We start from the raw sequence: 27,069 nt of genomic DNA on the forward strand, positions 1-27,069 counted from the left end.
GGAGACTTCTCAAATGCTAAAGCAGGTGACACTCTAATCTCAGCTTTAGCACACACTCTCAAACGATGAGACACAAGTTGGAAACACAACAATGACATATTAGTATCTTATAACATTGATAGTGCTTAGTAACAAATACATGAGATCAGTTCAAGCTTGTTGACCCAAAAAAGCTATATTGATTTGGTGGTTTTATTTAAAGGTGCAGGAGGAGCTTGTCAGTAACAGACAGAGAAGATGTGGCGGGAGAAGAAGAAGAAGTAAACCACAAACATGAAACCCAATCTGTTCATGAAATGAAACCAACTGCACGACGCTGCTGTCCAGCTGCAGGTGAGGTTGTGTCAGAGTGAGAAAGGACCCTATATAAAAAATCTGTACACGTTTAACTCATCAGTCTACATTGCAGCAGTTGCAGCTGCGCCTCTCACTTTGAATAATTGTCTTTAGTTGCCAAATATTTCCCACTGTGGTTATCAGGGTAAATGAACAATGAACAGTATGTTACTTCTCCTCGAATGAAACTATGAGCTATCATGAAGGCATGCTGGCAGTTATAAAAACAACAGTGATTATGGAGAGTGCCATATTCACAAAACCTTACAACTGTTCATATAAAGTGGACCTAGTATATTAAATGTACTTTTAATGTTATATGAGTGTTGTTATAAGACATCATAATATATTAATTTCTTATACATACATTATAAATCATTGTGTAGATAAGTTATTGATATTTTTGGCCCTAGTTTTACATTTTGGAAATTACTCTTATTTACCTTCATGCCAAGATCAATCATAATCGTTTCCCCAATCTGTTAGATAAATTCATTATATACAATATGTGAATACACCTATAATTTATGTGGTCAAAATTTAGTTATGGATCCTTAACAGCAATCAAGTACGAGACCTTTCACTTGACACCGATGACTGATAACTGTGGTATCATGTTAACTGAAATTTCTGTCTGTATTGTTTTTCAGCTTACACTGTCCCACATGCAGCATCACTAACAGTGGTTCTGTCAGTGCAGCTTATGAATTCAGCCTGACTGGGTTTATCTCAAACAGGCAACAGTGTGGAGCCCTAGCAGCTTTTTGTGGGAATCCTTGCTTTCATAATTGGGATTTTGACATAACATCAAACTACACGTTTTGAAAATGTTGTCACATTGTTTTATTTCATTCTTACATATCAATCCAAAAAAAACTCCAATAGTGTTTTACACTTAAAGTGATATTCAGGTTAAGAGAGTAGAGCATCAACATTTAAAAGATTTGTCAGCATAGGTTCATTTATCATTCAAAGCAGGCACGCTGTGACTAATACGTATGAATGCACAGTCATGCAATGAAGAAATGCACTTAAATCAACATGACAAAAAAGTCAAATATGAATTTGTACTGTAGTCATGTGTTTGTACTCAAAGGCAATAAATGGAATGACATCAGACATTCAGTCAAAGGGAAATGGCTTGACATGATTTAGTTGTCCTTTGTTTTCGGTTTGATCCACCCACCAATGACTTTAGCAGCCCCTGCACCTGCAAGCATGAAAGCTGAACGTAGTGAAGCAGCTGCTACTTCCTCTGCTGCTACAGCGGCACCAGCTACAGGAGCAGCTGCAACTGCTGCTGCCACGAACAAATAATTACTTGCAGCGTTCACAGTGTCACCACACTTGCTCCACCATTCATTCCACTTCCTCTTTTTCTGCACCTCTTCGTATATGGTGCTGGTGTAATGATTCCCATGTAATTGCACTACCTTGTCTATGTTCTCAAAGAGATCAGCCACCTGAGTGCGATCTCCCATGCATGTGTTTTCAAACACAATGTACCCAGCTCGACAGTCACTGATGACCTCCCTGAGTTCAGGGCTTTGGGCTAAATATTCCTCAACTGGTTTTCCTCTGAGTGCATCACCCCTGGTGAAAAGCACCATCGTATACTTGGAGGCTTCCTCACCAAAGTTGTCCTTGATCCATTTGACAGCTTTCTTCTCCTCGTCTGTGAACCGTGTATCTAGTCTGATCACTAGCAGGAATATATGGGGTCCTGGGAGAGACAGCATGATACAGTTCTCTATTTCACTTTTAAACTGCACCTCTGTCATCGATGTGTCAAAGACCCCGGGAGTGTCGATGACGCTCACAGTTCTTTGATCAAAGTGTCCTGTTTCTTTTTTGCAGTGAATCGTCACAGATGACAGAGAGATGTCCTTTGTCTCAAACACTTTTCGACCCAGGATGGTGTTTCCTGTTTCACTCTTTCCTGATCCAGTCTTCCCCAGCAGGACAATCCTCAGGTCACTGACAACTGGAGAGCTGAAGTCTGTGGACAAAAAGACAGTGACACTGTTCATTTGAATTTTTGGGTTGTGGGACAGCTCACAAAAGGAGCATAAAAAACCAACACAAAAGGAAAGACACTCACCTTCAAGTACTCTCAAACCCATCTTGATGTAGAGAAAAAATACCAGGAAACACAGGTCAAACCTGAATTTAAAACATACAGTCTTCTTGTGCTTTTCTTTATCTTCCAGGTCACAGTACGTCTGTACTTGTGTGTGCTTGGTACCTCTCCCTCTCTTTTCCTCTGTCCAACACAGGAATTTCCAGGGAAATGAAACTCTCTCCCTCTCTCTCTTCACCACAGCAGTTTCCAGAGAAATGAAACTCTCTCCCTCTCTCATTTCACCACAGCAGTTTCCCAGAAAAAAAGAAACTAGAACCTTTAGGAAGCTTTTTACATGGGTTTCAAACAATTATCAAAATGGCTTAGGTGGAGACTTCTCACATGCGAAAGCAGGTGACACCCTAATCTCAGCTTTAGCACACACTCTCAAATGAGATTTGGCATCATAAGCCATTTGCATAGATTTTTTTGTCAACTGAAACCGGAGATATAGTCAACAACATGAATTGAGCAGGGAGGGGACACAATAAGGACGCTATGCAAAAATCTGTACACGTTTGACTCATCAGTCTACACTGCAGCAGTCAAAACCAAAAGTGTTTTGATAGATCATATCTGTCAGATCCTATCAGGCAGCAAATCCCCAGCACGCCTCCTCTAGCGAAATGCAACTCTTATGCATAAGGAACAATGTGAAAATGGTGGCTACCTCTGTATTGCCATCTAGTGGTGGATTACTGAACAGCTATTAACTTCCCAACATACATAATAATAAAGTGTCCATAAATGAGGGGCTGAAGTAGCTGTTCAAAACATATTTTTCACTGAAAAACATTATAATTTCCACTGCTTCTGGTGATTCCTACTGTTCTGCACCATAGTTACACAGGTTGTGCTTCAGGTCTCAGGTATGCATCAGTCTCCAGTCAGCTTTTAGCTTCTCCTCCTTGATTTCATCCTTTGCCCCAGTCTGGCCAATCCAACTGCAAAAAAAAATGACAACATGGTAGCAACAAAGTCTGAAACAAAGTGTCCTTGTGCTTTTTTTGCATAACTAGCTGTGTGTGTGTATGTATTTAGTATGCAGTATTACACACTGCTGCCCTCCTACACCCCTGCGTATGGGATCCAGAGAGACAAGCTGGCCAGTCATAACAGGAGAAAGACACCAGCTACTCACATCACACGATTATACCACCAAGGGAGCGCACAAAGATTGGTTAACACGCTGTCTGTGGACTTCTGATTGAACAGTAAGTTTTATACGGTTTTGCTGGAGCTGTGGAATTCTGTGGTAAATCGCTTAAACCAAAGAAAACAGGTCACGCTGGAGCAGGTTTAATGCTTATACTTTTACTAACATAGTTATGTTTACTGCTCTTAAATCATTTTAACTGTTAGCTAAGATCAATTATTATTTTATTCCTGTGTTGATTCAAAATCTGTTTTTTATGAAAATGTTCTACAGGTTGGCGACCCAACTCACAGTCCCTGGTCATCTCACTGAAAGTTTGAGAATATACTGGGAGAAGACTTGACCTTCATTTACTGAGTGCTCAGCTCTCAACAACCTCCTTGTGAGTAAGACAAGAACAAATCTGGACTCGGGACTTTCTGAGGAACATTTTGTCGATGTTGAGAGCGTTCTAAAGTTTCTTCAGGGATCATGGCGTCAACAGGTCTTCAGCTGCTGGGCTTGGTTTTGGCTTTGCTGGGTTGGGTGTTCGGGGCACTGGTGTGCGCGGCCCCTCTGTGGCGTGTGTCTGCCTTCGTAGGAGGAGAGCTAGTGATTGCTCAGGTGATGTGGGAGGGACTGTGGATGAACTGCCTCTCTCAGACCACAGGCCAGATCCAGTGCAAGACCTATGACTCCACCCTGGCCCTGCCCATGTCTGCCCAAGCCGCCCGGAGCCTCACTGTCCTCGCCCTGCTCCTCTGCCTTGTGGCGCTCATGCTCGGGGTGGCGGGCGCCAAGTGTACGCACTGCATGGGCGACAGTAACCAGGCCTCTAAGGCTCGGCTGGCGAGGATAGCAGGGGTGCTCTTCCTTGTGGCTGGCCTTGCCTACTTGATACCCATCTGCTGGACGGCCCATGCAATCATCAGGGACTTCTATGATCCGAATATTGCAGCGCCTCTAAAGAGAGAGCTGGGGCCGGCGTTGTACCTTGGCTGGGGGGCCAGCCTGCTGCTCCTGGTCGGGGGCTCTCTGCTGCACATTGGCTCTTCTCCACCAGGTGGAAGAGTGCTGCCTGTTTTCGGAGGAGCAGCAGCGAAAGACAACCCACACACAGGGGCAGCAGGGGAGGTTAAGCAACAAGAAAAATCATTTGTATGAGATCATTTTATCGGACTTGTGAGGTACAAACAAACCCAGAGGTCAAAACCTGGTCAGACAAGCTTCTGGAAACTGCAAGATCACAATCTATAGGAAAATAATCGGCCTATATTTAGTTTTTAATGAGTTGTCTTATAAGGCTGAGTTCATTACACTTACATGATTAACTACATAGTAATGGGGCTCTAACACAATTTACATTATTTAAGGGCTGTGTGTCAGAGTGGGAGTTAAAATGAATTGTGGGAGGATATTAGATGTTTAGATGTTTATTAATGTGTGTGACTTACATTTCTCAAATACCACTCTGCCTCTGCTTATGTGTGTGTGTGTGTGTGTGTGTCTGTGTGTGTGTGTGTGTGCATGCGTGCGCGTGTGTGTGTGTGTGTGTGGGCGGTCTGTGTACAGAGGGCCAGTGTACATAGTACTTCTGTGTATGCTGGTGTTTTCATTGCAAATATGTGGGCAGTCAGTGATGCTTGTTTATTTACTTTTAATGCACTTTTTTTTTTTTTTTGGATCCCAGGCAAATTTACTCTTCGTATTTAATTCTCAATTTTTATTTATTTATTTATTTTTTTAAATTGTGGTTCTGCAATTTGCATATGTCCAGTGCTCTTTTGTTGATATCACTTTAAACACTGTCTTTTAGAGCTTTTTTGTTTTAACGTCATATGAGAAATTATTATTAATATTTATGTTAATTTATTTTTACTTATTGTGTTTTCCAGTGGTAACAATTTTGTTAATTTAGTGTAACAAAAAATTTGTGACTGATCTGAACAAAACGGTGACTGTAATACAGGTATATCAATGAATGCAGTAGTTTAAATTATATTTTCAACATTATTTAGGTATTCACTGGGTTACATGAAAAAATCTTTTGCTCAGTTGACTTAATAATATTATACAGTAAAATTTATTAAATACATGTACAGAAGTGTGACATTGCATTTTCCACCTTTACTTTTTTGTTGATGACAGTCTTTTGATGTATAATCACTTACGCACAATAAATATAAGCATTTGCTTTCGCCAACAACTGGTCGTCTTTTAAACATTCCTATGATAGAATGGAGTATGTGCGTGCAGAATACACAATATCCAGGTTGGAAACGCACACTGTATCCCCCGTAATGTTTTCAAGTACTGTGAAAAGCTGGAGTATTCCCCTCTTTCTGATGACCTAATACTTGCTAGACCTTACAACAGAGTTTATACTCATTAGTCCCAATGCGCTGGTGTAAATGTTCTTAATAGCTGAACTCACTCCAAAGAAAAGACACAACAACATAAGGACAGACCCAGTATTTCATCACACAGACTCAACTGATTTACTTTTGGTCAAGGTCATCATAGATATTGTAACCAATTTTATAAGATCAATCAAACCATTTTGAATCTAAAATAGCAAATTAAAGATTATTCTGAATCAAGACTTAGTTTAATCCACATATCTGATTGATATTGTTCCTGTTCACTCTTTTCTCTACTAAGACACTTCATATAATATCCACCACAGATGTGTTTGTTACCAGACCTGTCTTTCACTTTGCTCCAGTCTTTTTTTTTACAGTTACAAATGTGATTGGCAGAAAAAAGAGATGTTACTGTCTCAGAGGAATGAGTAAAACACACAACATGTACGGTGATTCACATGTCACTTGTAGGAGCAGGACTACTGGAAACTTATTTCAGCAGACAACGAACTGATCCCACTTAGAGCCTATACTACTGTGTGTAGTGACGGCAGACATAGTACACTTGGGGGCAGTAGACACTAAGTAACTCTCACTCTAAAGAAAGGAACTGTCACTTACTAAATCAAATCATGACACCCACTTCAACTCTGACTATTTATATATGCAGGGAGTGGACAAGATCATGCAAACACTGGGTTAAAGCGCTGTATATTTGAACACTGAGACCAGTGAGGGTGTTATCAGTTGGAGTGCCAGTTAGCAGCTTTTTCTTCAACTCCTTACATTTGATGTTGTGACTGTAGTTTTTCTTTTTGCTCGAGTATGTTGCTGTATTCTCAACAACAAACTAAAGCATTTTTCTTTTCTTCATCTGCACTTTGGGCCTGGCTGACTTGACCCCTCATTTAGCCCCCTGTGAGTTGCCTCATGTTACTTCCAAAACACATCTGGTTGTGTTGATCAGCCCTCTTCTACAGCTGTCCTACCAATGCAGCATGTTTGCAAAAGAGACTTAGGCAAAGACATAATTGCTTTTGGTTTCCGTGTTGTAAAACCTCTTTAATTCTTAAATATGCAAGTACATGTCTATGTGGTTGCTTGAACTGCTATAATTTGTGGTGCCAAAAGCCAGCCAAAAAAAGGAACAGATATCTGACAGTGACTCCATTTAGTCTTGCCTGCACGCTGCCCTGCTAACTCTGCACAACACAGAAGAACAGACTCAGAGCTGTTTTAAAGGGCATAGGGCAAGAGGGTGGAAGACCTGCTGTTCTCTGGACTGTGCCAAAAGTTCCTCTTTGTTGGAACGGAACAAGGAACAAGTCTGTAACTTTCCTGATTAAGGTATTTCTAATTTAAAAACTGTATGTTTATTTTCAGTTGCACTTGTTTCTTTTAGTGAGACAACATATTTATTACCTAACAACCTCAAGTACAATCTAAACTACACTATTTAATGAGTAAACATTGAAATGTAGACAGAGCAGGGTACATCTCATTTAACTTGACAGAATATGTGATTTAACTTAAATAGCATCCGATTTCTCAGACACAAAATATTATTACATGCAATATATTCATTATATCAACACTGAATTTTTAAAAATGAAGTGAGAATCAACACTGTGGCTTTCAGCTTATTGTTTGATTTAAATAACATTGAGTCCCAACAGATATAATGAGTGTCCTGTTGGCAAACAACTCTAGCAACCAAATTGTCACATCCACTGCATTCATGGGAGACAGTCCTGGCTGTTTCCTATTGTAAAGTGTAGGAAAGCACAGGGCATTCTGGTGTTTAGGTGCCAGCCCAACTGGGCCAGCTGTCTTCTGCATCCTCTCATTTCTTGTCATCTCTCTCTCTGCTAAAAAATTACAAATCAGCAAAAGTGACTTCCTTTGAGAAAATAAAATAGGCCTAGTTAAAATAGTGGCTAACTGGCTAAATCTAACCCTAACCCACCAGGCAACAGCATGAAAACACACTGGACAATCAACACAGATGTAATGACATGATATATGCTTTAGTTTCAGACACCATGTTTCATTTTTAAAAGAGAAAAAGCCACAAGTATGAAGATATAAACTACATATGCTATAGAACTGATCTTGGATTTACTTACCCACATAGTGACTACATCTAGCAGGCCACAGATATTAAGAATTACAGACAAAATTGAAGTATTAGCCACTTAAAAATGTGAGGCACCCAACTGTTATGTTCTTCATGACAGATTTGACAAATGGTATTTACATGACAACCATAAGCACTAATTTAACAAAAAGTTAGCTTGTTTTGCAGATGTCCCTTTGTGCTGGAGTTTCAACTTTGCTCCGCCCCACTGATGACGCCAGACTAATGAGATTTTCTTCCAGTGATTTTGCACTAGTGGTGGGCAAACAGCAGCCCATCGGATGAATCTGACCCTCCAATTAAAGGTTTTGGCCCACCTACAAGCTGAAGTCTTCGCTCTCAAAGTTTGCATCAATACTTTTTTTTAAGTAAGATTTATGTAAACAGGCTTACGTAAATCTTGATTAACATCAAGCCTCATAACAACAATTATAAAGATTTGCATCACAAACACAAATAGTTTCCACCCTGATAGACATCAGTCATAAACTGAAGTTAAGTGAGTGTGGATAGCCCATCAATTTAAGTCTCATAGTGAAACACTTTATTGCTATATGTACTGTGGGTGTTGTAACTCTGCAATGGGTAAAATGACATCTGCCCTGCAGATACAGCTATACAATACAATACAATACAATCAGTTTTATAAGTCTGGTTTAGTCTTAAAATATATAAAAATATTTAATGAAAAAACAAAAACATCCACACCTGTAAAACTATACTGAACAAAATGGCCCATGGTCAAATCTAATTGTTCACCTCTATAGGCTATTTATCAATAGCAGTAATTACTCAATTTGATTTAAATCAATAATCTGTAATGAGTGTGTAGGTTTCTTTGTCTTTGTCTTATGTGTGTAAAATCCCTTCTTTTTTTAAATCCTAAATGACAGTAGTTTAAAAACAAAGACTAAGGGTCACACTGCTTGACGCTGCTGCCAATGGGTAACAAGACACACAAGGCACGCACTCTGCCACGCTGACTGCGTGTAGGCTTCTTCAGTCGTTGTTGAAACTCACCACACTTTAACAACCAACAGTGTGCGCGCGCGCGTGTGTGATTCCTGTATTAAGTGGGACATGTAGACACTTGTTACAAGCAATTTTGCATGGTGAACTAAAGTTTCTCTCTCCGCTAGCTTTAGAGGGGAACGATCCTCTTAAAGAGACAGGGGGATATCTGGCCTTATTACAGCTGCAGGGAGGATGCGTATCACTTTAAAAACCGCATGACAGTTGGTAGTGGTGTGGTGAAAGTGGGGTATGTGTGTGTGCTGTTCGGCTTTAGCATTTTCATACCCCGCTGTCGACCTTTGAATCTCGGGCCCCGGGGCGGGTAGGCAGCTCCGCCGTCCACGGTGGCAATTGGCTGCGTTTTTCTCTTCTGTCTACAGCTGCAGGTCGTGGCCCAAACACAGTAGACAGTGCACACATACACGAACACACGGTGCTTCACGTGCAAACACGCACATTTTGTGGCGTGAGTGTGCGCGATGCTGCTAGAGCCCAAAGTCCTCTGGTCCGTGGTGCTGACTGTTATCGGAATGTTTGAAGATTAACGAGGTTATCCGTGTCCTGTAGACCACAAGCCACTGCCAGCTGTACCCCTGCAGGCAGGCCAGGAAGCCGACAGAGCAGGCGGACAGCGTGTCGAGGCGGGCTGGAAGGAAGGAAGTCACCGCTGTAGCTGCATTGAACGACGGCAGAGGACGGCACCATGACCGAGAAACGGATGTCGAGGTGGTATTTCGGTGGGCTGGCGTCCTGTGGAGCCGCTTGCTGCACGCATCCTCTGGATCTCCTCAAGGTGAGGGCAGCAGCCAGTGTCCGCCGGTGTGTAGAGGAGTGCAGGCCTGAGCACCAGGCTACAGCTGTTTCCAGCGGTAGACACAGAAGACGGGCCAGATATCAGTTGTTAATCTCCTGACTACTCATCATATTACTGCATGATTTTAAGCTGTTTGAGTGTTTTGTTGTAGCAGCAGTGAGCTTTAAGTGGTCATGCCACACTGAGCTAACACATGTCTATAGTATCACTGTAATGTATATGAGGATGTGCAGGGCTGGTAAAATGTAGGGCACAGGTTAAGGCTAGTGAGAGATGGTAAGTCCAGCTGACACTTACTCTTAATAATTATAAAAAATAATTGATAATAAGTAATTATTGAATTGAATTTGGATTTAAAAGTACGCCTAATGTGTGTAGCTGTAGTGGCACATTTAATATTAATGGTTTATTGGGATGAAAACAGTATGGTAATTGTAAGATCACACTGGCTGGGATTTGGGGGGGGGGGGGGGTCTTTTCCCCTCCTTATGCAGCCTGTCATCGCCTGACAGCAGGTGTGTGTGTGCGTGCGCGCGCGTCTCTTGTGTCACATGTTCATTCTTGTTACTATAGAGGAGTAAACCAGTACATCTAGACCCAGTGCCAAATCCTTACTACTTCACTTGTACCCCTCTTAAGGCTGCACTGAAGTCAGCAGCACGTGACCCTGATAACAGTAACTGGTCCTCAGGAAGTCATGGGCTGTGTAATTATGCAGACAAGGCTGTTGATCAGCACTTTGCAGTAAGAATGTCTTCTGGAGAGCTTCATATCTGCCCAGAGTTGCTTGTGAGATGGTGATGCCAAATGAAATTATAGTAATATAAGACTGAAGCGTGATATTTTGAGTCTGGTGATTTAGTTCCTTCAGTGTTCATGAAGTCTCTCATTAGTGTAGTAGCAGTAGTTTTCAGTGCAGCTCCCCTACCGCTCTACTCGTAGTACTGAGAATAACTTTATTTTTAGAACTGGCCTGTTTTTGACTTATGGCTTTTTGTCACTCTACATCTAAAGAAAAAAATAAACCAAAAAAGAATATACTGCACACTGAACAAAAGGGCGTTTTATTTATAAAAAGAAGATAGCAAGTATCCTAAAGCATAGTAATTTATCCCAAACTGTATTGAAGTGAGAGCCTCAAGCCTTCTAGTTTCTTGAATCCATTTCTTTAAACCAGGACTTTCAATGTTTGACAAAGTTGCCCTCTGCCCCGCACCCCCCACCCCTCAGAGAAAATCAAGACAACTGCAGCTTCAGCTACAAGTGTCTTTTTCTTCAAGTCTGTAAAAACAAAAATCAAAAAAATCAGGTTCAAGTTGCTACAACTGTACAGCTAACCCATATTAACTTATATTTGTTTACATTTTGTAAGTATACAGAGCTAGTTATTAGCAGCTCCTTTTTGTAGTGCACCTATGTATATGCAGAGACTTTGAAAACATTAAAACGTAATCATTTTCAGGCAAGTTCTGAGAGTTATAAGGAGCGTCTCTTCTCAGTGATTTCTAAGATGATGTGTGGATGTTCATTTGTGATGGACATCAGAAATAATGATATCCTTGGAAAGTGCAAATCAAATTGAATCCAAAAATATGTGTGTGTCATATCTGTTTCCTCAGACCTAGTTGATCTGTGACTCCAAGAAGGAGAGCCATTTTTGACATAAATTTTGACAGTTGGGCACTAAGTGTTTTAAAATACCTTCACTGTCCTGTAACACATTTTCTGTTTTGTTGACTCTTTACTCCAGTAGATTAGATTAGATATTACCTAATGGTTATGAGGGTTAATTACTTTCTGCTTTAAGAGTGTTTGAGGGTGACTTGTCGCCCCCTTTTATGCCCTCCCCCACCCCCCCACTCCCCACCCAAACGACAAGGACAAGGCTACAAGTTACTCTTTTCACCTAGTATGTATGCAAAGAGCCTCAAATTAAAGCTGAGATTCAGCATTCTTAACTCAAATTCATTGTTTCTCTTTAGTCCCATTGTGCTGGAGTACAAAGGCAGCAGAACAAAAGAGTGTGTCACTGTTCAAATACCTGCATACAGATTGCTCTGTGTGTGCTCATGTAGCTTTTACACCAATCAAACTGCTGTAGTGGCAGTCAGGCGAGGAGTGTTTCTGGTGACGGATGTAGGCGACACCATATTTGATCCACAATCAGTACTTTTATCAGGAGCTTCCTGGAGCTGATGAAGGGGAGGAATTTTCTCAAGTGTTGTTGATTTATAAAAATGTATAAAATTACTCACTGGGAATTTGAGAATAATTGATCAAATAAAAAACTAATTGAGCAATCCTCACTCATGCTCACTGGAATTAAATTATGTTAGGTTGGGAGCTTGGAGTTAAACCACAGCTTGGTGATTGTACAAACTGTTGACACTGCGTTGATAATGGATGATTCCATGAATTTTAAAGATGGCTAGTGTTACTTCAAAGAAACCAGAAAGTGCATGATGGATACTGGAGGAAGCACTTTCTCAATCACTGTCATCTACTTAGACAGAGTGGATTTGTTTTCACATATTGAACAAAGGTAAATTTGCATTGGAAGTATCCTGAATAAACAGGTGTTGATTTCTGTGCTGTAGTGCTGGATGATATGGCTGAAATGATTAACGAAATGAAATCACAATGTTAACAAGAATATTTCTGTGGTGAGGCAAATGCATTGAAAATCAAACAGGAAATTTTCAAAGTAGTGGACCGTGTCCTACTGTTACGTATTACATGAACCCAAACTTCATATGTGTAAAACAAAAACTTGAGTAACCACTTTTGTTAATTAATTACATCTTGTTCAGAATGATTCATTTGGGCAACGGACATTTGTAAAATGAGCACATCATGAGAGTTCATCATCACATGATTATTTTGCTGATTAACAATTATATACAATTATTGCCACAGTCTTTTTCCTAATGAGCTGCCATTTTACCCACAGTGTGTAAGACACACAAATGAGAACTCGTAGTTTGTCTCAGTTACTGGACGGAGAGACAGATGGTGACTTTGACGCAACAGCTTACAAAGCTTAAAACGTTAATGGCTTCATAACGCTGGACACATTCCTGCAAAAGCTAACAGCTAAATATAGGACTGAGGTGGAACTTGGAGAGAATATGTGAAATTGGTTTTCAGCATAGAAATAGGACTAAAGGCACATATCACCATGCAAAGAGCGCCGAGTCATATTCCGCCTTTGTGTTAACCAAAACATCTATTACGCCCTCAGATAGGCCAATCTATTGTTATCCTAAACTGATACAGCTGAGTTGCTTAACAAGATTAGTCAGACATCACCTAAAAAGACAAACACTTATCAACATATCTGGGTGTAATATTTCACCACGGTGTGTACACAAGTGTTCCTGCCCATATACACATTAGCTTGCTGAGGGCTCAATAGGACATTGTCTTGACACATTTTTGCACAACACTCTGTGGTTCCCTTTACCAGAGTTTTCAGGGATAACACCAGAGTCGGTCCTGCCTATGTCCAGTTTCCAATCCTTGAAGTAATTCAATTTTTTCTCGCAGTGTGAAACCTGACTCAAATATGATTGTGTCAAGTTTTCAAGGCTGTAAGATTTTATTGTGGATTTTCAGCTATGATAGTCTCCTTTTAAATATGAATGGCATTTCTGTCGGTTGGTCCATCACTTTGGTGCAGACTGAAATATTTCAGCAACTGCAGCAGTAGCTCCACCAGGAGGTCAAAGCTTTCAGTCCATTCCACTTATTATATTTCAACATCTTCCAGATGGAGTGGCAAAAAAATTGCTAGAAACGTTCATGTGCACATCAGAACAAAAGACTTTTAAAACAAAACAAAACATTAAATCATTGAACATATTGGTTTAATGCCAAACACTATCATCCCCAGCTGTTGTTGATATTTTGTGCTGATTTGCAAATGTTAGCAAGCTAACACACTAAATTGAAGATGGTGAACTTGATAAACATTATATCTGCTAAAAATCCATATGTTAGCATTGTCACTGTGACCATGTTAGCATGCTCACATTAGCATTTAGCTCATAACCTCACAGAGACTCTTATCTTGTTTTCATTTCTTCTTTTAGAAGGCGTGATGGCGGCACTGTGTGCTCCAGAGATGCTGAAAGAACATTTGTCAGAAAAATGTGAAGTCTAGGCACTTTTCTAGTCCATGGAGGCATCAGTTAAAGCTAGCTTTGACACTCAGATGTTTGCACATTCAAAATGATGAAAAGTTCCTATCTAAAAGAAAAATGCTGAAAAGGTTTTCTTTATCCAGACGCAATGAGCAGTACTGTATTAGAAGATTTTGTTTGTGCACCCAGTAGTTCTCCCAAATTTCAATCTCTAAAGGATAAATGTTTAACCTGCTGCCTGACTTGGTTTGGAACCAATGTGTCATGTAGACCAACAGGTGATGATTAAACGGATGATTTAAGGAAATAGAGGAAATGATTAAAAGCGGCCATTAAAATCCACTGGTGATGTGACAGGGGCAACATTGTGTTTTGAGGGGCTCCGTCTTCAGACTTATATACTGATTAGAACAGAGGACAAAGGCCATATTGTAGAGCTATTGTCCTCCTGACAAGGACAGCACACACGCATACACGCACTCGCATACACACACACACACACACACACACACACACACACACACACACACACACACACACACACACACACACACACACACACACACACACACACACACACACGGGTACCATTAAGACATTTAGAGAACTTGTGCATGGTATTGTAACTGTCTATGTTGCACATTACTTCTTCCTCCACCAATTTTACACTTGAGGGTCAGTTTGCTCATCATGGTTATTACTCCTCCCCCTGTGCAGTAAAACGTTTTATGATGTCCTGTGTGGATGGAGGAGCTTTTCTCAGCTCTGAAAAAATATCTCTGATGATGTCATCAGGGACTAAAGATTTTAACACAAAGAGAAAGACGGTGTTATAAACTGGAGGTGTGAGGGTGAAAAATGTGGCCATTTACCAAGCAGCTAATGAAATATGGAGTTGCACTATGGGAAGTGTAGGATCTAGTGTGTTTTGAGTTTGACCCATATAATGTCCTAAAACTAAGGATATCTCCGGCTGATTAGACTTTGAACATCCTTTTCTTGTCTCTCACAAAGCCCCTGTAAGGACGTGCAAAACTAAATGACTGGAATAACCCTTTAAGAGGTGACACATTTAGCCTTTTGACACACTTAGTTGCCTAAATAAGTTAACTAGTGTGTCTAAGTTACTCCACAAGGAGGAACAAGAAGAAAAGAAATTGCTGTGTCAACCCCAAGAGGATCACACATTGTCTATGTCTGCAGATTTGTTGTGTCTTCGCGCTGTCAGATGTTTTCTTTGTCACGCCACTGAAGTGCCTCACTTGATATTGAAAGTGACATCAATCCTAGTACATCACTGTCTTTCCAGGTGCACCTGCAGACACAGCAGGAGGTGAAGAAGAGGATGATGGGGATGGCCATTCATGTGGTGAAGAATGACGGGGTGCTGGCTCTTTACAATGGCCTCTCTGCCTCCCTTTGTAGACAGGTGTGTATGTTTGCAGCTGAGTGATATAGCCTTAACAATAATGATAATAATGACTGTGCACAGCACTTTTCAAAACAAAGTTACAACAAAATACAACAATAATACAAAATTAAAATGCTATAGAATACCCCACAATAATTTACAAACAACAATAAGAAGAAGACGCGTTGGACATAAACCAGTGTGCTGGCATTAGTAAAAGGGATTTAATGGGTGTCATGCTTTCTTCCAATGTACACATGACTTCCTAATAAAGCAGTGCATACTCTTGGCTGACCTGACATGCAGTTTGAGTAAAACATGATGTGTCTATGACCATCAAGTCCTGCATTTTCCTGGTGAAAGGAGGAGAGAGTATGACAGACTACCTTAGAACAGGTTTTTGAATAAATTTCCTGTAGCTGGTGTATTGTAGTGAGATTCAAAGAGATTCATGTGCTTCAAACATTTCATGTGGAAATGGTGACTTCATGTGCAGTCACACAAAATAGCTGGTTTGCGGCAGAAGGATGCTATAAATATACCAGTAGAATAGTTTTATAAAATATACAAGGATTGCAGTGTGGTTAGCAGGTCTGTACATGTTGCGGGATGGATCCAACATGACAGAAAAGTTGAATCACAGCCACTGGAGGATGAAGAGTAGGATCAGTTCTACCTTGTAAATGCTGCCTCCTGTTTATGGGCCTCTTTAAATGACGAAACTCATTTGAAACCATTTTTAGATTGGTTAGGCTGCATGAGGCTCCTTCTAATGGTTAGAAAAACAAAATGTTAAATAATGAGCAATAATGAGTGCAGGAGTCATCCATCCGCCGGACTCTTTTTTTTTTTTTTTTTTTTTTAATAAATGTAATCCTCCTCTCTCCTCTCCTCTCCTCAGATGTCCTATTCTCTCACCAGATTTGCCATTTATGAGACAGTGAGGGACATGCTGGGCAGCACAAGCCAGGGCCCCATGCCCTTCTACCAGAAGGTCCTGCTGGGAGCCTTCGGAGGTGGGAGCACACTAATGTTCACTCACTCACTCACTCACTCACTCACTCACTCACTCACTCACTCACTCACTCACACACACACACACACACACACACACACACACACACATGTGCACGCATGCAGTGTCACCCTTGATTGTGTGCCAACAAGATTTGTCTTTCAACAGGTTTCACTGGCGGGTTTGTTGGTACACCGGCAGACATGGTGAATGTCAGGTAAGATGCCGTCACAATATTCAAACCGGCATTAATATTCAGTGGAGTCCGACAGTCTGACCCCACTTTACCTTTCACTTGAATTTCAATTCCTTCAAACAAATGGTTTATTGTTGTTATTTTTAGACAATGGTCAAAACCAGCAAATAGTTCAATCAAAAGCTCTGAACTGTTTTTGCTTGTAGGATGCAGAATGACATGAAACTACCACCAGAACTGAGGAGAAAGTGAGTGGTGTGACTTTCCCTTTGTCAGTTTAGCTGTTTTAAGTCTTTTACTGTAATTTAACGCTGATGTGTTGTTGTTTTTTCTTTCAGCTACAAACATGCCATCGATGGGCTCTTCAGGGTCTCCAGAGAAGGTAGATCCCAATCAATATAGTGTGTGTAACTTCATATACAGCACACAGTGGCATCATGTCTGACCTCTGACCTGTGTCCCGTCCCCACAGAGGGTGTGAGGAAACTGTTCTCAGGAGCCACCATGGCCTCCAGCAGAGGAGCCATGGTCACTGTTGGACAGGCAAGTCACACTATTCACAGTCTGGTGATGGGCTGGAGTTTATCATGTGGAACCTCTGTGGGTTTTTTTGGCATTGCATGCGTAAACTTTGTGACTTAAAAAGTCATTTCAAATACATAATACAATACATAAGTATTTAAGAGACCCAGGGATTCTTGGGCCAGTGAAGAACTATGTCTGTTTTGTATTTTGCTTTATTCTACCCGAGCTAATGTAATCACAATTTCAATCCAATTTTTCATAAACACATGAATATACTTACTAGTCACGTTAAAGGATGTCAAATTCAGCAAGCATTGATAAAACTGGGCATGCTGTACATATACTGTAAAGTTATTATTGAAGGGTGCCTGCTGAAAAACATTTCTGTGTATCTTCTCCAATTCTCCCATGGAAGAATAAGCTCCATTAGTATGGGCTGCTTGGTGGGTCTGCAGGGCATTACAGTGTCTGGCCTCAATGATGTTACTGCAGTCTCCTCCAGAACCTGAGCTGCCTCTCAGAAGTGGAGAGTAGAAGTGTAACAGTCTCATCTGCATCAGTATATTCATCTCAAGACCTTTTTATATACATAGTTATTAGCTAGAGAATGACAATAGCAAAATACACATTCATTACCCTGAAGTACAATGTTGTTTTGATAGAACAGTTTTTTCCTTTTTAGTAAAACAAAAAGATTCACTGTGAAATGTCCCCTGACTGATCCATATGTCATACATGTTATTTCTTCAAATATCAGCACTTGAAATCAACATGCAGCTTTGGTGTCTTGAAAATATTTCTGACCATCCTACTTGCTAAATATCCCACATCCCAAAATGTTTTTATGATCATTTCGTAGCATTTAATGTCAGTTTATTTCTTTGTTTGTAAAGACAAGAAAATTTGACAATGCCACGCTGTCTTTTGTTGTACTACCACTAGGGGGAGCCAAATACTGCCATTTTAAAACATGACACTCTGACTGGCTGTTATCTTTGACTCATCACACTTTTTGTGAAATATATAAAGGCCGACCCAGTTGATATACCCATTTCAGCATGTGACCATCATGTGCGCGGAAACAAAAGGAGAACACAGACAGACACGCAAGCCACATTTCACATCTGGACCATGCTGATTTGAAAGCAGTGAAGAATTTGTGGGACACAGATTCTTATAAATCATGATAAATAATGATAAATATGAATATGATGATTCATAATATGAATGAATAAATATCTAAGAGTGAGTTTAGATTACAATCAGATTTTTCTTTTTACCATTAAAATGACACAAGTTTTCTCTGGCTCCTCTTATCTTTCTCCCTTTAGTTGGCATGTTATGACCAGGCCAAGCAGCTGGTGTTGGGAACAGGGATGATGGGAGACAACATGCTCACACATTTTCTTTCCAGCTTCATTGCTGTAAGTATCAGGTCTCAGTCAGCGTGTGACGTTTACAAGGTTGGTTTGTCGACTGATCTCAGCTTGTGTGAACTGTTGCTCTGCAGGGAGGCTGCGCGACATTCTTGTGTCAACCTCTGGATGTACTAAAGACGAGACTGATGAACTCAAAGGGAGAGTACACGGTGGGTAGATCCCTCCTCATCCCCCTTCATCGTCTCCTCTAATCCTTTCATTCCTGTCTGCTTATCTATCTTCTCCATTTCCCAATGTTCATTCCCACCCGGCGTTTCTCTCTCTTCAGGGGGTGACACATTGCTTACGAGAAACCGCCAGGCTGGGCCCAATGGCATTTTACAAGGTAAAAAGAAAACCTCACAAAACACTGTACATTAACACCATTAAGGTTATTTAGTGCCGCTGTTAATCAGAGGTTCTTTACAGGTTCTTAGATTTACTATTTCAGTTATTTGACTCTGTGTCAGGATCACACATGGATGCACTGACCAGTGTTACCTGCCTGTAGCACAGCAGTGAAAGAAAAGACCTGGGCCCTGGGTAACAGTATTCAGTCCAGGGTGGTAATAGGTGCTGTACCACGGGGGAAAAAAAAAAAAAAAAAAATTTCCTGTAATGCATTTACATAGAGGCAAATTAATTTAGTGACATAAAGTAGATTCATCATTCATTTGTTTTTTACTATGCAAATAAGCATACAAGAGAAGGGGCACCAAGCAGAAGTACAGTGGTAATGAGGAGCAGCAGCAACACAACCAGAATACTTGAAATGAATCCTTTTTTCTTTTTTTTTGCTTTTCTTTCTTTGGGGCATTTTATGACATTACTGAGCAGTGACAGTGGAGACAGAGAGGAAATGCAGGCAGAGAGTAGGGGAATGACTTGCAGCAAATGTTCCGGCTGGCCAGTAGTCAAGCCGGGGACTCACTGCTCAGGTCATTTGCGCCCATGTGGTATGCGCCCTAACCAATCAGCTATCAGGTAGCCCCAGGGATGCAGGTTATTAAGGTTTTAACATCATTTGCATTCTTCGCACTAAAGCATATTGATTTTGCTTTGTTGGACTGGAAGCTGATTTATCAATATGAATTAATATAGAAGTTTCACTCAGCTATATAATATATAATGAATATGTTATTATCAGTATAATTTTGAATGATTTGTTTGACACACAACAACAAGCCTCTGTCTTTTTAAACTGTTTATAGTGAGCCTCCTCAGTGCACGCTGTGTTTCGGATGAAGAAATATTGTATTAACATACGAAAACGTCTGTTATGATATGTCATTGTTATATACAAATGCATGATAAAACAAAAATATATATTGGCATCAAGCCCAGCTGATCCCATTGCTGTTTGGGAGAACAGATTTGAATTTGCGCTGCAATATAAACGGAAAGGAAAACTCTCATTTACAGCACTGGGCATAATAAGAAATCATTACATTTCAGAATGAAGGCATTGTTTAGCTGATTAGTGCAGTAGTTGTAGCTTTCAATTGACAGTTGTGATGGGAGAGAAGTACAAGTAATAATAATCTAATGCCGCATTCTTTTGCAGGGTCTGGTCCCAGCAGGGATCCGCTTGATTCCCCACACGGTGCTCACCTTCATCTTCCTCGAGCAGCTCAAGAAGAACTTTGGCATTCGCATCATCTCCTAAACTCTGCAATGGGCTGCTCTGTAATCTCAGCACTCAGTACTTTAAGGCCAGTCCACCAGTGGTGCACAGCGCATTCAGAGCCCACGCCAGTGTAATAGCAATTGTAGACTGTGGCTTAAGAAGTTTGTGCCAGGAATGTGTATCCTGTAGACCTCAACAACACTTGATTGTTTTCCTATTAGGCCAAGATGTTGTTTGTGATTTAGCAGAAGTCTAAAATGTACTTACAAACACAATGTAGCCTTGTCATCAATCTATAATATTTCCCAAAAGCCATCACTAAAACATGACTAAACAAGCTTTTATGTAACATACATAGTAATCATTCCCAATAGTGGTGACCAAATGTGATGCACCCTGAATTTTACAGTTTTACAGATTTATTTGTTTGACTTCTTATCATGTAATAATTAGTTTTGAACGGGAAATCAGCCACTAACACGTTAGAATTTCATTAACTTTTACCTGATTCTCCTCCCTTCATTCCACTCCTGTCACAATTTCATTCTTAAATCTTTCAGAGAAGAGGACCAAGCTTGTTTGTCTTGTGGTTTTAAGTAAGGAGGGAGTTAGCGGGGGAAACTGTGAACCAGTCGGAGCAGACTGTTGAAACTACATTTGGCAGTGGCTCTTGCATTGACTTCTCCAGTCCTAGTGAATTTGAATTTGCAAACGACCACTTGATCTCTTTAAGTTCCTACTGTTTGAATAGAGAATCATGTAGAGAACTGCTGTACAGTACAAGTGTACCTGTAGCCATTTCATCTCTAATGTTATTACTCCATTGAGCTAAATGCATGTCAGACTTTATGACTCAGGATGCTATTATGTAAGGCACTTTACTGAAACTCAATGGACTCATACTCACTAACCTGCTGCGTAGAAACACATGCTGTACACTAAAACATGTTCTAAAAGTAAGAATGGAAATATTTTCATTTGTATTGACTTTAAAATGTTAATGGTTCCAACCGAGGATGTTTTCTGCCTCTTGTTGTCCCATTATAAGTCTGACTTTGGTTCAAGCATTCTCTGTGCTGTGCCTGCTCTGTTTACAGAGACGAGTAATGTTGCCTTACAGTATCTGTCCTGCAGGGGGCAGTATAGTAATGTGTGAAGTATCTTCTCCTGTGCTGATAAGTCCTGCACCTTCATCCTAGGATACAATAAAAAAAAAAAAAAAAAGACTAATAATGTCACTGAATGACTGTTTGCCTGCATGTTCTTATTTTCAAGAGTTGCAGTGTGAGGTACGGTGTGGTACATCAGCCATAATATTGGTACTCTTAACCCTAATTTTATTCATACGCACAGAAATGAAACTGGAGGAACCCACAGTTCTGGGTGTTGCGAATCTGTATTTTGTAGATCATTCACCAAGAATTTTGGAATTAAAATACTAATGGAAAAAATATGTGTGGGTATTATGCCTGTTTTCAATATAATAAGTCAGGCTACAAACTTTTATTTTGGTAGTGAATGAGATTGTTGCAAACCACACCACATTTTTAAGGTTATTATTTTTGTCGTCTCATAAATCAGCTGCAGGCCCTCTTGGTTGTGTTAAATCCACATCATAAAACAAACACAGTGATCTCCGTGTTTCTGGTTTCTGCTGCCACAGGCTCATAGTACAATGATGCTGGCTGTGACTGGATCCCAACAAAGACATAGTTGAATGTTCTGCCAGTCCTCCACACCAGTCCCCAGACTTGGGATCAGTACTTATTTTGCAGAATTACAGCTTCTCAGCCGGCACTTTGTGGCAGGACAGTCCACAGTTAAGTGGTGATGTTCAGCTTTTATAATAAATGGTGGCAATGTGACTCTGTTCCTCTGCCTCGATGAAGATGGCTGCCCATTCCTTTATTAATACCATCCATCACATGCAAAGCATTAATGACTGTGACCATTCATGTCTAGCATCACATGTACGTATGGGAATTCATGAGCCTTATGCCTCTGAATGCACTCTGCACATGATCTCATGCTATTTTTTGCACATCCTTGGAATGCTGCCTGTGTGTAGAGCGAAAAGGAAAACCAGGCTGTATAATATATATATATTCAGGTGTAAAATGTTGAGGGAAGCAAATTCATTTGTTCCTACAGCTGTTTTTTTCCTTTTAATACACATCAACATGTTTCATTTATATTTTTGAATAATTCTATATATTGAAAATACCAACACTTTGTATTCAGCATTTTTTGACAATTAAAACTGCTGCTTTTTTAAGTATGCAAGCACTTGCAAGAAATATTCCCCTATGCAAGGAGATACAATTTTGATATGAGAGGCAAGATTTTTTTTGATGAGAAACAAGCATACTGTAAATTATAGCAAAATATCTGACTTCATTAATTTTCCATTTGTGTTCTCCGCTACATGTTCGGCTTAGAGGGACCTTACATGTCAATATGTTTTAATTAATGTTGTATAACATCACCCTTCACAGATGAGTGAAAAGAAGGGGGAAAAAAATGAACTTTCCAATTTCTAACAAGCGGAACTTACAATGAAGGACCTTGCCACTGGAACAAACATCGGTTCCATTCATGCCATCAAAAGACAAAAGTAAGAAGCAGCACTGATTAATAAGGAGGCAAGGTCACAGTTTTGACTTTCGGATCTTTGTGTGAATGTCAAATGTGAAATAGAAAGCTGGTGAATGCAGATGTGAGGGTGTTTCAAGAGTAACTACCCATCATCTTTTGCATAAATTAACAAATTAAGCCACAAAACTGGACCAAAATCAATCAGCTGTGGTAGAGTGAAGAGCGAATAGTGGAGTTCCATTCAGGAAGTGGCCAGAAGCACAACTCCAAATGAATGCAAATTTTGCTCTGCCTGCTGAATGTGTAAAAATGCAACTGTAAGTTAAAGCTTAAGTATTGACGACTCTTTAAAATGATATGTCAGGGCTGTATTTGAATAATAATAATGATAATAATAATAATAGATAAATAACTTCCATTCACTCAACTTTGTCTTTTTCATGGTTGGTCATTCAGTGTCTGCTTATAGAGAGCACTGGTTGTATTAGGAGGGCTGTTAGTAGGAATAATAAAGTCATTCCCCTCTCTTCACTGGCCAGTGTGAGACTTTAAAGGCCAGCTGCAGTTCAGTTTAATCTGAGCATGGTCGAGGGCTCACAGAAAACCGATTGAGGGCTTTGAGCTGAGTCTGATGGAGACACAGCAGGAACTCATATTAACTCAAAGGTCACAGTGAAACCCTGGTGACAGACTGAAGGTGGGCTGAGAATAAAGCTAACTTTCCGCCTGTTGCTCAGTGCATGGTAACTAGTCTGGTGACATATATGCAATATGATTTTGAATTTGATATTATTATTTAAACATTAGGTTAAATAATTCCCTTTGTCATTATCTGGTCATATTAGTGCACACACTAATAACTATGTGTAATGTGACAAATAGAGAAGAGATTTAGCACCCAACTCTGCAGATCCCCTCTTTACTGTTTTGGTTCGCTCCCAACACCACTGAGAGACAAATATTTCCCTCAGGAGTTGGTGGAGACCAAAACAGAGCTGAATATTTACACACACACACAACTCCACATGAATGCTAATGTTGTTCCGTCTGTTGGGGGTGAAAGTAGACACCTCAGCATTAGCCGTCCGCTATAGCCAAGCTGATCAGCGGTAGATCGACTTCAGAGAATTATGGAGATCAAGATAACGTTGAAAGAAAGGTAAAAGAAAGGCATGACACTAAACAACTGCTACTACTCTATCACATCCTAATGAAAGACCGAGCACTCAGTGAGAATCCATTTTCAGTTTTTGTCTTTTTTTAAATTTCTTTTTAAAATGTTTTATTGGTTTTTGATGCATTTCTATTTAAATGTGTAAATGAATAATGTAAGGCACTTTTAATTGTGAATAAGATGTTGTAGAAATTGCAGGAAAATGGTAACGGACAACTTCTTTCTTTTGCTGCATAAATGAGTGCATCTTTTTATTAACACATCAAAAGCACAAAAATGGTGTTGCCCAAAACCAAAGTGAGAGTCGGGAGTTATTCACCCCGAGCTTCTTTCTTAAAGAGACCGTGTCACACTATCCACAGACCCAACACAGAAAGGCCCACGTGCAGAGAACGTACAGCAAGGCGAGCTTCCAATTATGGTGAATTATGTCAAGAGAGTTCGCTACATTGTGCTATATATAACTTTGCCTTATACCATTCAGTGGTGTCCTTATTATAGCAAGAGAAGAGCGTTTTCATTGAACTTTTGTCATTGAACACATGCAACTTGTTTTATTGCGTTTCACAACTTAAACATTAAGTTGGTCATTGTTAGTGTGGCTCCAAATGTCATATCCAGTGTTTTTAATTGGTGTGGGCTTTTTCAGTTCATCAAATGGTTTTAAAAACGTGCTGCTTTTTTCCTTCTTCTCTCTCATTCTCTTTCTCTCGGTCACCACCCACCCACCCGCGCACATTCATGCATCTCAGAAACACTCTGAAGATGGATCAGAGTTCAGCACCTGCTGTTAGTTCACATTCTGCTCTCATTATTTTTGCTCACAAGGTCATGACCTCCCCACCACAAAGACTTTGCAGGAGTGAGTGATCAGTAGACTACATGACAGAGATGTTACAGCTCTTTGGTCCGATTTCCTTTCACGTTAGTGAGCTGGTTGATGATGACACTTGGAGGGGAACAGACTCTGACAGCATCACAGCCAAGTCTTACGCAGGTCCTTGCAATATGTGGCAGCTCAGCAGCAAGCGCGCTGCCCCGCCAGCTAAAACACAAAGCACATTTGGGAACAGTTGCAGTTTCTACTTGGACCTGTACAACTGACTGGGCTAACGTGGCTTTTGCATCGTTTTTCAATATGTTATTGTGTATTGTTTTGTTGCAGTTTACTGCTGTTTTTATCCACACAATGATTTTGATGGTTCTTTAAATGGCATTGTTTCACAGTAACCACTGTAATTTCCATGACTATATGGATGAATAGAAGTCAACCTTGATTCCTAAACCTTGACAGTTTTCTTTTGCTCAGCGGTGCACATCTGCTTCAAAGCAACAATTACTTTGAACTAGATTTTATTTGATTAAAAAATCTTGTTGTCATAAATGTGGGTATAACCATGCCCTTAAACTGAATGGGATGCTGTGAGTAAGTAGTAGTAGTAGTAGTTAAAGGGAAAAGGACTGCGCTGGTGTAAATTAGTAATGATCATCATCAGCAGATGGAATTTGCTCAGTCATGAAATTGTAGCTAATTTATTACCAGACGATGTGAAAACAATGTGTCATATTCTGCCCTGAGGGGACTCTTTCTTATGGACTTTAGGTTTATTTCCTGTTTGATTTTGAAAGCACTTACTTTATGTGCCCACTGTCGCTTTACTTCCTGTTTTTGTCTCGTTTTCCCTCCACGATTGTCTGCCCCGCCCTAATGTGTTACACCTGTGCCTTGTTACCTGCTCCCCCCCGTGTGCATTTAGACTCTGTGTTGTTATCTTGGTTGTTTCATCTGTTTTGCCTCTGTGAAGTTTCCGCCGTGTCTCGGGCTCCCAGTTTTTTTTTAGATTGTTTTGTTTTTGCTCTTGCTTTGCTCCTGTTGAGTTCCCTTAATGTGTCCCAGTGCTTCTGTTCTTGTTCCTGTGTTTTGGGATTTTTGATTTCTTGCTGGCCTTCTCTGGAGTAAGATCTTGTGTTTTTCCTGGGTTTGATAAATGTTTGAACAGATCCAGCCCCATCTGTTAGTCTGCCTTTGGGTCCAGTTTACATAAAACTTGACAGTGCCAACAGGTCGCTCATACTGATGAATGTACTGAGAATCATCACCTGAACCTGAAGCAGCTTCATAACAAGTTTCAGCTCACTGTTTTTAGCTGTTTTGGTTCACTTTGGTTTTCAGCACGCAGTTGTTTCCAGAAGAGAACCTCCAAAACCCACAGTAAAGGACCTGCTCAGCACCAAACAGCAGACGTTCAGAGAGCTTCGCAACAAGGAAGGTCGCCATTCAGAAAACGTTGAGACACGTTATCTTCATGTGTGAACCAGAAAGACATAAGCACATGTAGAGGAAGAAAAAATTATAACGGACACAAACACAACTGGGGTGGGGGTATATCAGAGGTATTTACTGTTACAAAAGAGCATGAGAAATGTTAGAGAGCAGTATTTTAGAGTTGTTTTCTATCTTTCTCTCTCACACACAAACCAGAACACACATTTCTCCCCTCACTTCATGTCAACCAATAAGACTGATGTGTCTGCCAACAGCCATTCTCTCTCTGACATGCACATCACATTTCTGCTCAGAGGAAAATGTGAACGATCATAACTCGCGCTCTGACTGACTGTGGGGAAAACAGGGGGGGGGCTGCTAAATGCAGGTGCTTGTCAACGCTCGGTGTGTGTTGTGTGTTTAAGAAGATGGGGTGTGTGGTCATTAGTGTGGATCAGAGAGAGTTCTCCTCTGATCAGTGGTGTTAAGATAAATATAGGTCTTTGGCGTTTATGACCCAGGAGATAATCCCTCTTGAACCAGCCTCCTGTCAGCCAATCAAAAACAACTGTCAGTGGCGCAGAGATACACTGTCACTGTGTGCTGTAATTACCCATCTTCTCACGTGCGACACATTTAACTCAGTGTGTGTGCTGGATTTAGTGGTGAATTAGTGTGATGTAGGTGTGGGCGAGTGAATGCATCAGGAAGGATTAGAGGGATTGGGAGAAAAGATGCGAAAAACAAATTTATGTTAGAGGTTGTCCTTCTGGAAGTTT

The 27,069-nt window shown here is 40.4% G+C and overlaps 3 protein-coding genes across 4 annotated transcripts; 2 read left to right on the plus strand and 1 right to left on the minus strand.

The window, feature by feature from the left end:
* Positions 1-1,164: 1,164 nt before the first annotated feature.
* On the minus strand, positions 1,165-9,531 carry LOC130163262 (GTPase IMAP family member 9-like). Its single transcript, XM_056367295.1, has 3 exons — positions 9,393-9,531; positions 2,438-3,402; positions 1,165-2,335 (listed from the first exon to the last, which is right to left on the minus strand). Exons 2-3 carry the CDS (start codon positions 2,694-2,696, stop codon positions 1,488-1,490), a joined length of 1,107 nt encoding a protein of 368 aa, XP_056223270.1. The 5' UTR covers positions 2,697-3,402; positions 9,393-9,531; the 3' UTR covers positions 1,165-1,487.
* On the plus strand, positions 3,428-5,799 carry LOC130163278 (claudin-9-like). Its single transcript, XM_056367359.1, has 2 exons — positions 3,428-3,672; positions 3,888-5,799. The coding sequence occupies exon 2, from the start codon at positions 4,086-4,088 to the stop codon at positions 4,755-4,757; it is 672 nt and encodes a 223-aa protein (XP_056223334.1). The 5' UTR covers positions 3,428-3,672; positions 3,888-4,085; the 3' UTR covers positions 4,758-5,799.
* Positions 9,293-21,708, plus strand: slc25a10b (solute carrier family 25 member 10b). Of its 2 annotated transcripts, XM_056367345.1 has the most exons (12): positions 9,293-9,493; positions 9,675-9,900; positions 15,373-15,492; positions 16,376-16,490; positions 16,658-16,706; positions 16,892-16,933; positions 17,024-17,067; positions 17,158-17,228; positions 18,542-18,634; positions 18,721-18,798; positions 18,918-18,974; positions 20,193-21,708. In XM_056367345.1, the coding sequence occupies exons 2-12, from the start codon at positions 9,811-9,813 to the stop codon at positions 20,292-20,294; spliced, it is 861 nt and encodes a 286-aa protein (XP_056223320.1). In that variant the 5' UTR covers positions 9,293-9,493; positions 9,675-9,810; the 3' UTR covers positions 20,295-21,708. The 2 variants fall into 2 exon arrangements, with proteins under 2 accessions (XP_056223320.1, XP_056223309.1); XM_056367334.1 differs by having other exon boundaries at positions 9,418-9,900.
* Positions 21,709-27,069: the final 5,361 nt, after the last annotated feature.

This window comes from Seriola aureovittata, chromosome 3 (assembly GCF_021018895.1).
Source record: "Seriola aureovittata isolate HTS-2021-v1 ecotype China chromosome 3, ASM2101889v1, whole genome shotgun sequence".
Lineage (NCBI taxonomy): Eukaryota > Metazoa > Chordata > Actinopteri > Carangiformes > Carangidae > Seriola > Seriola aureovittata.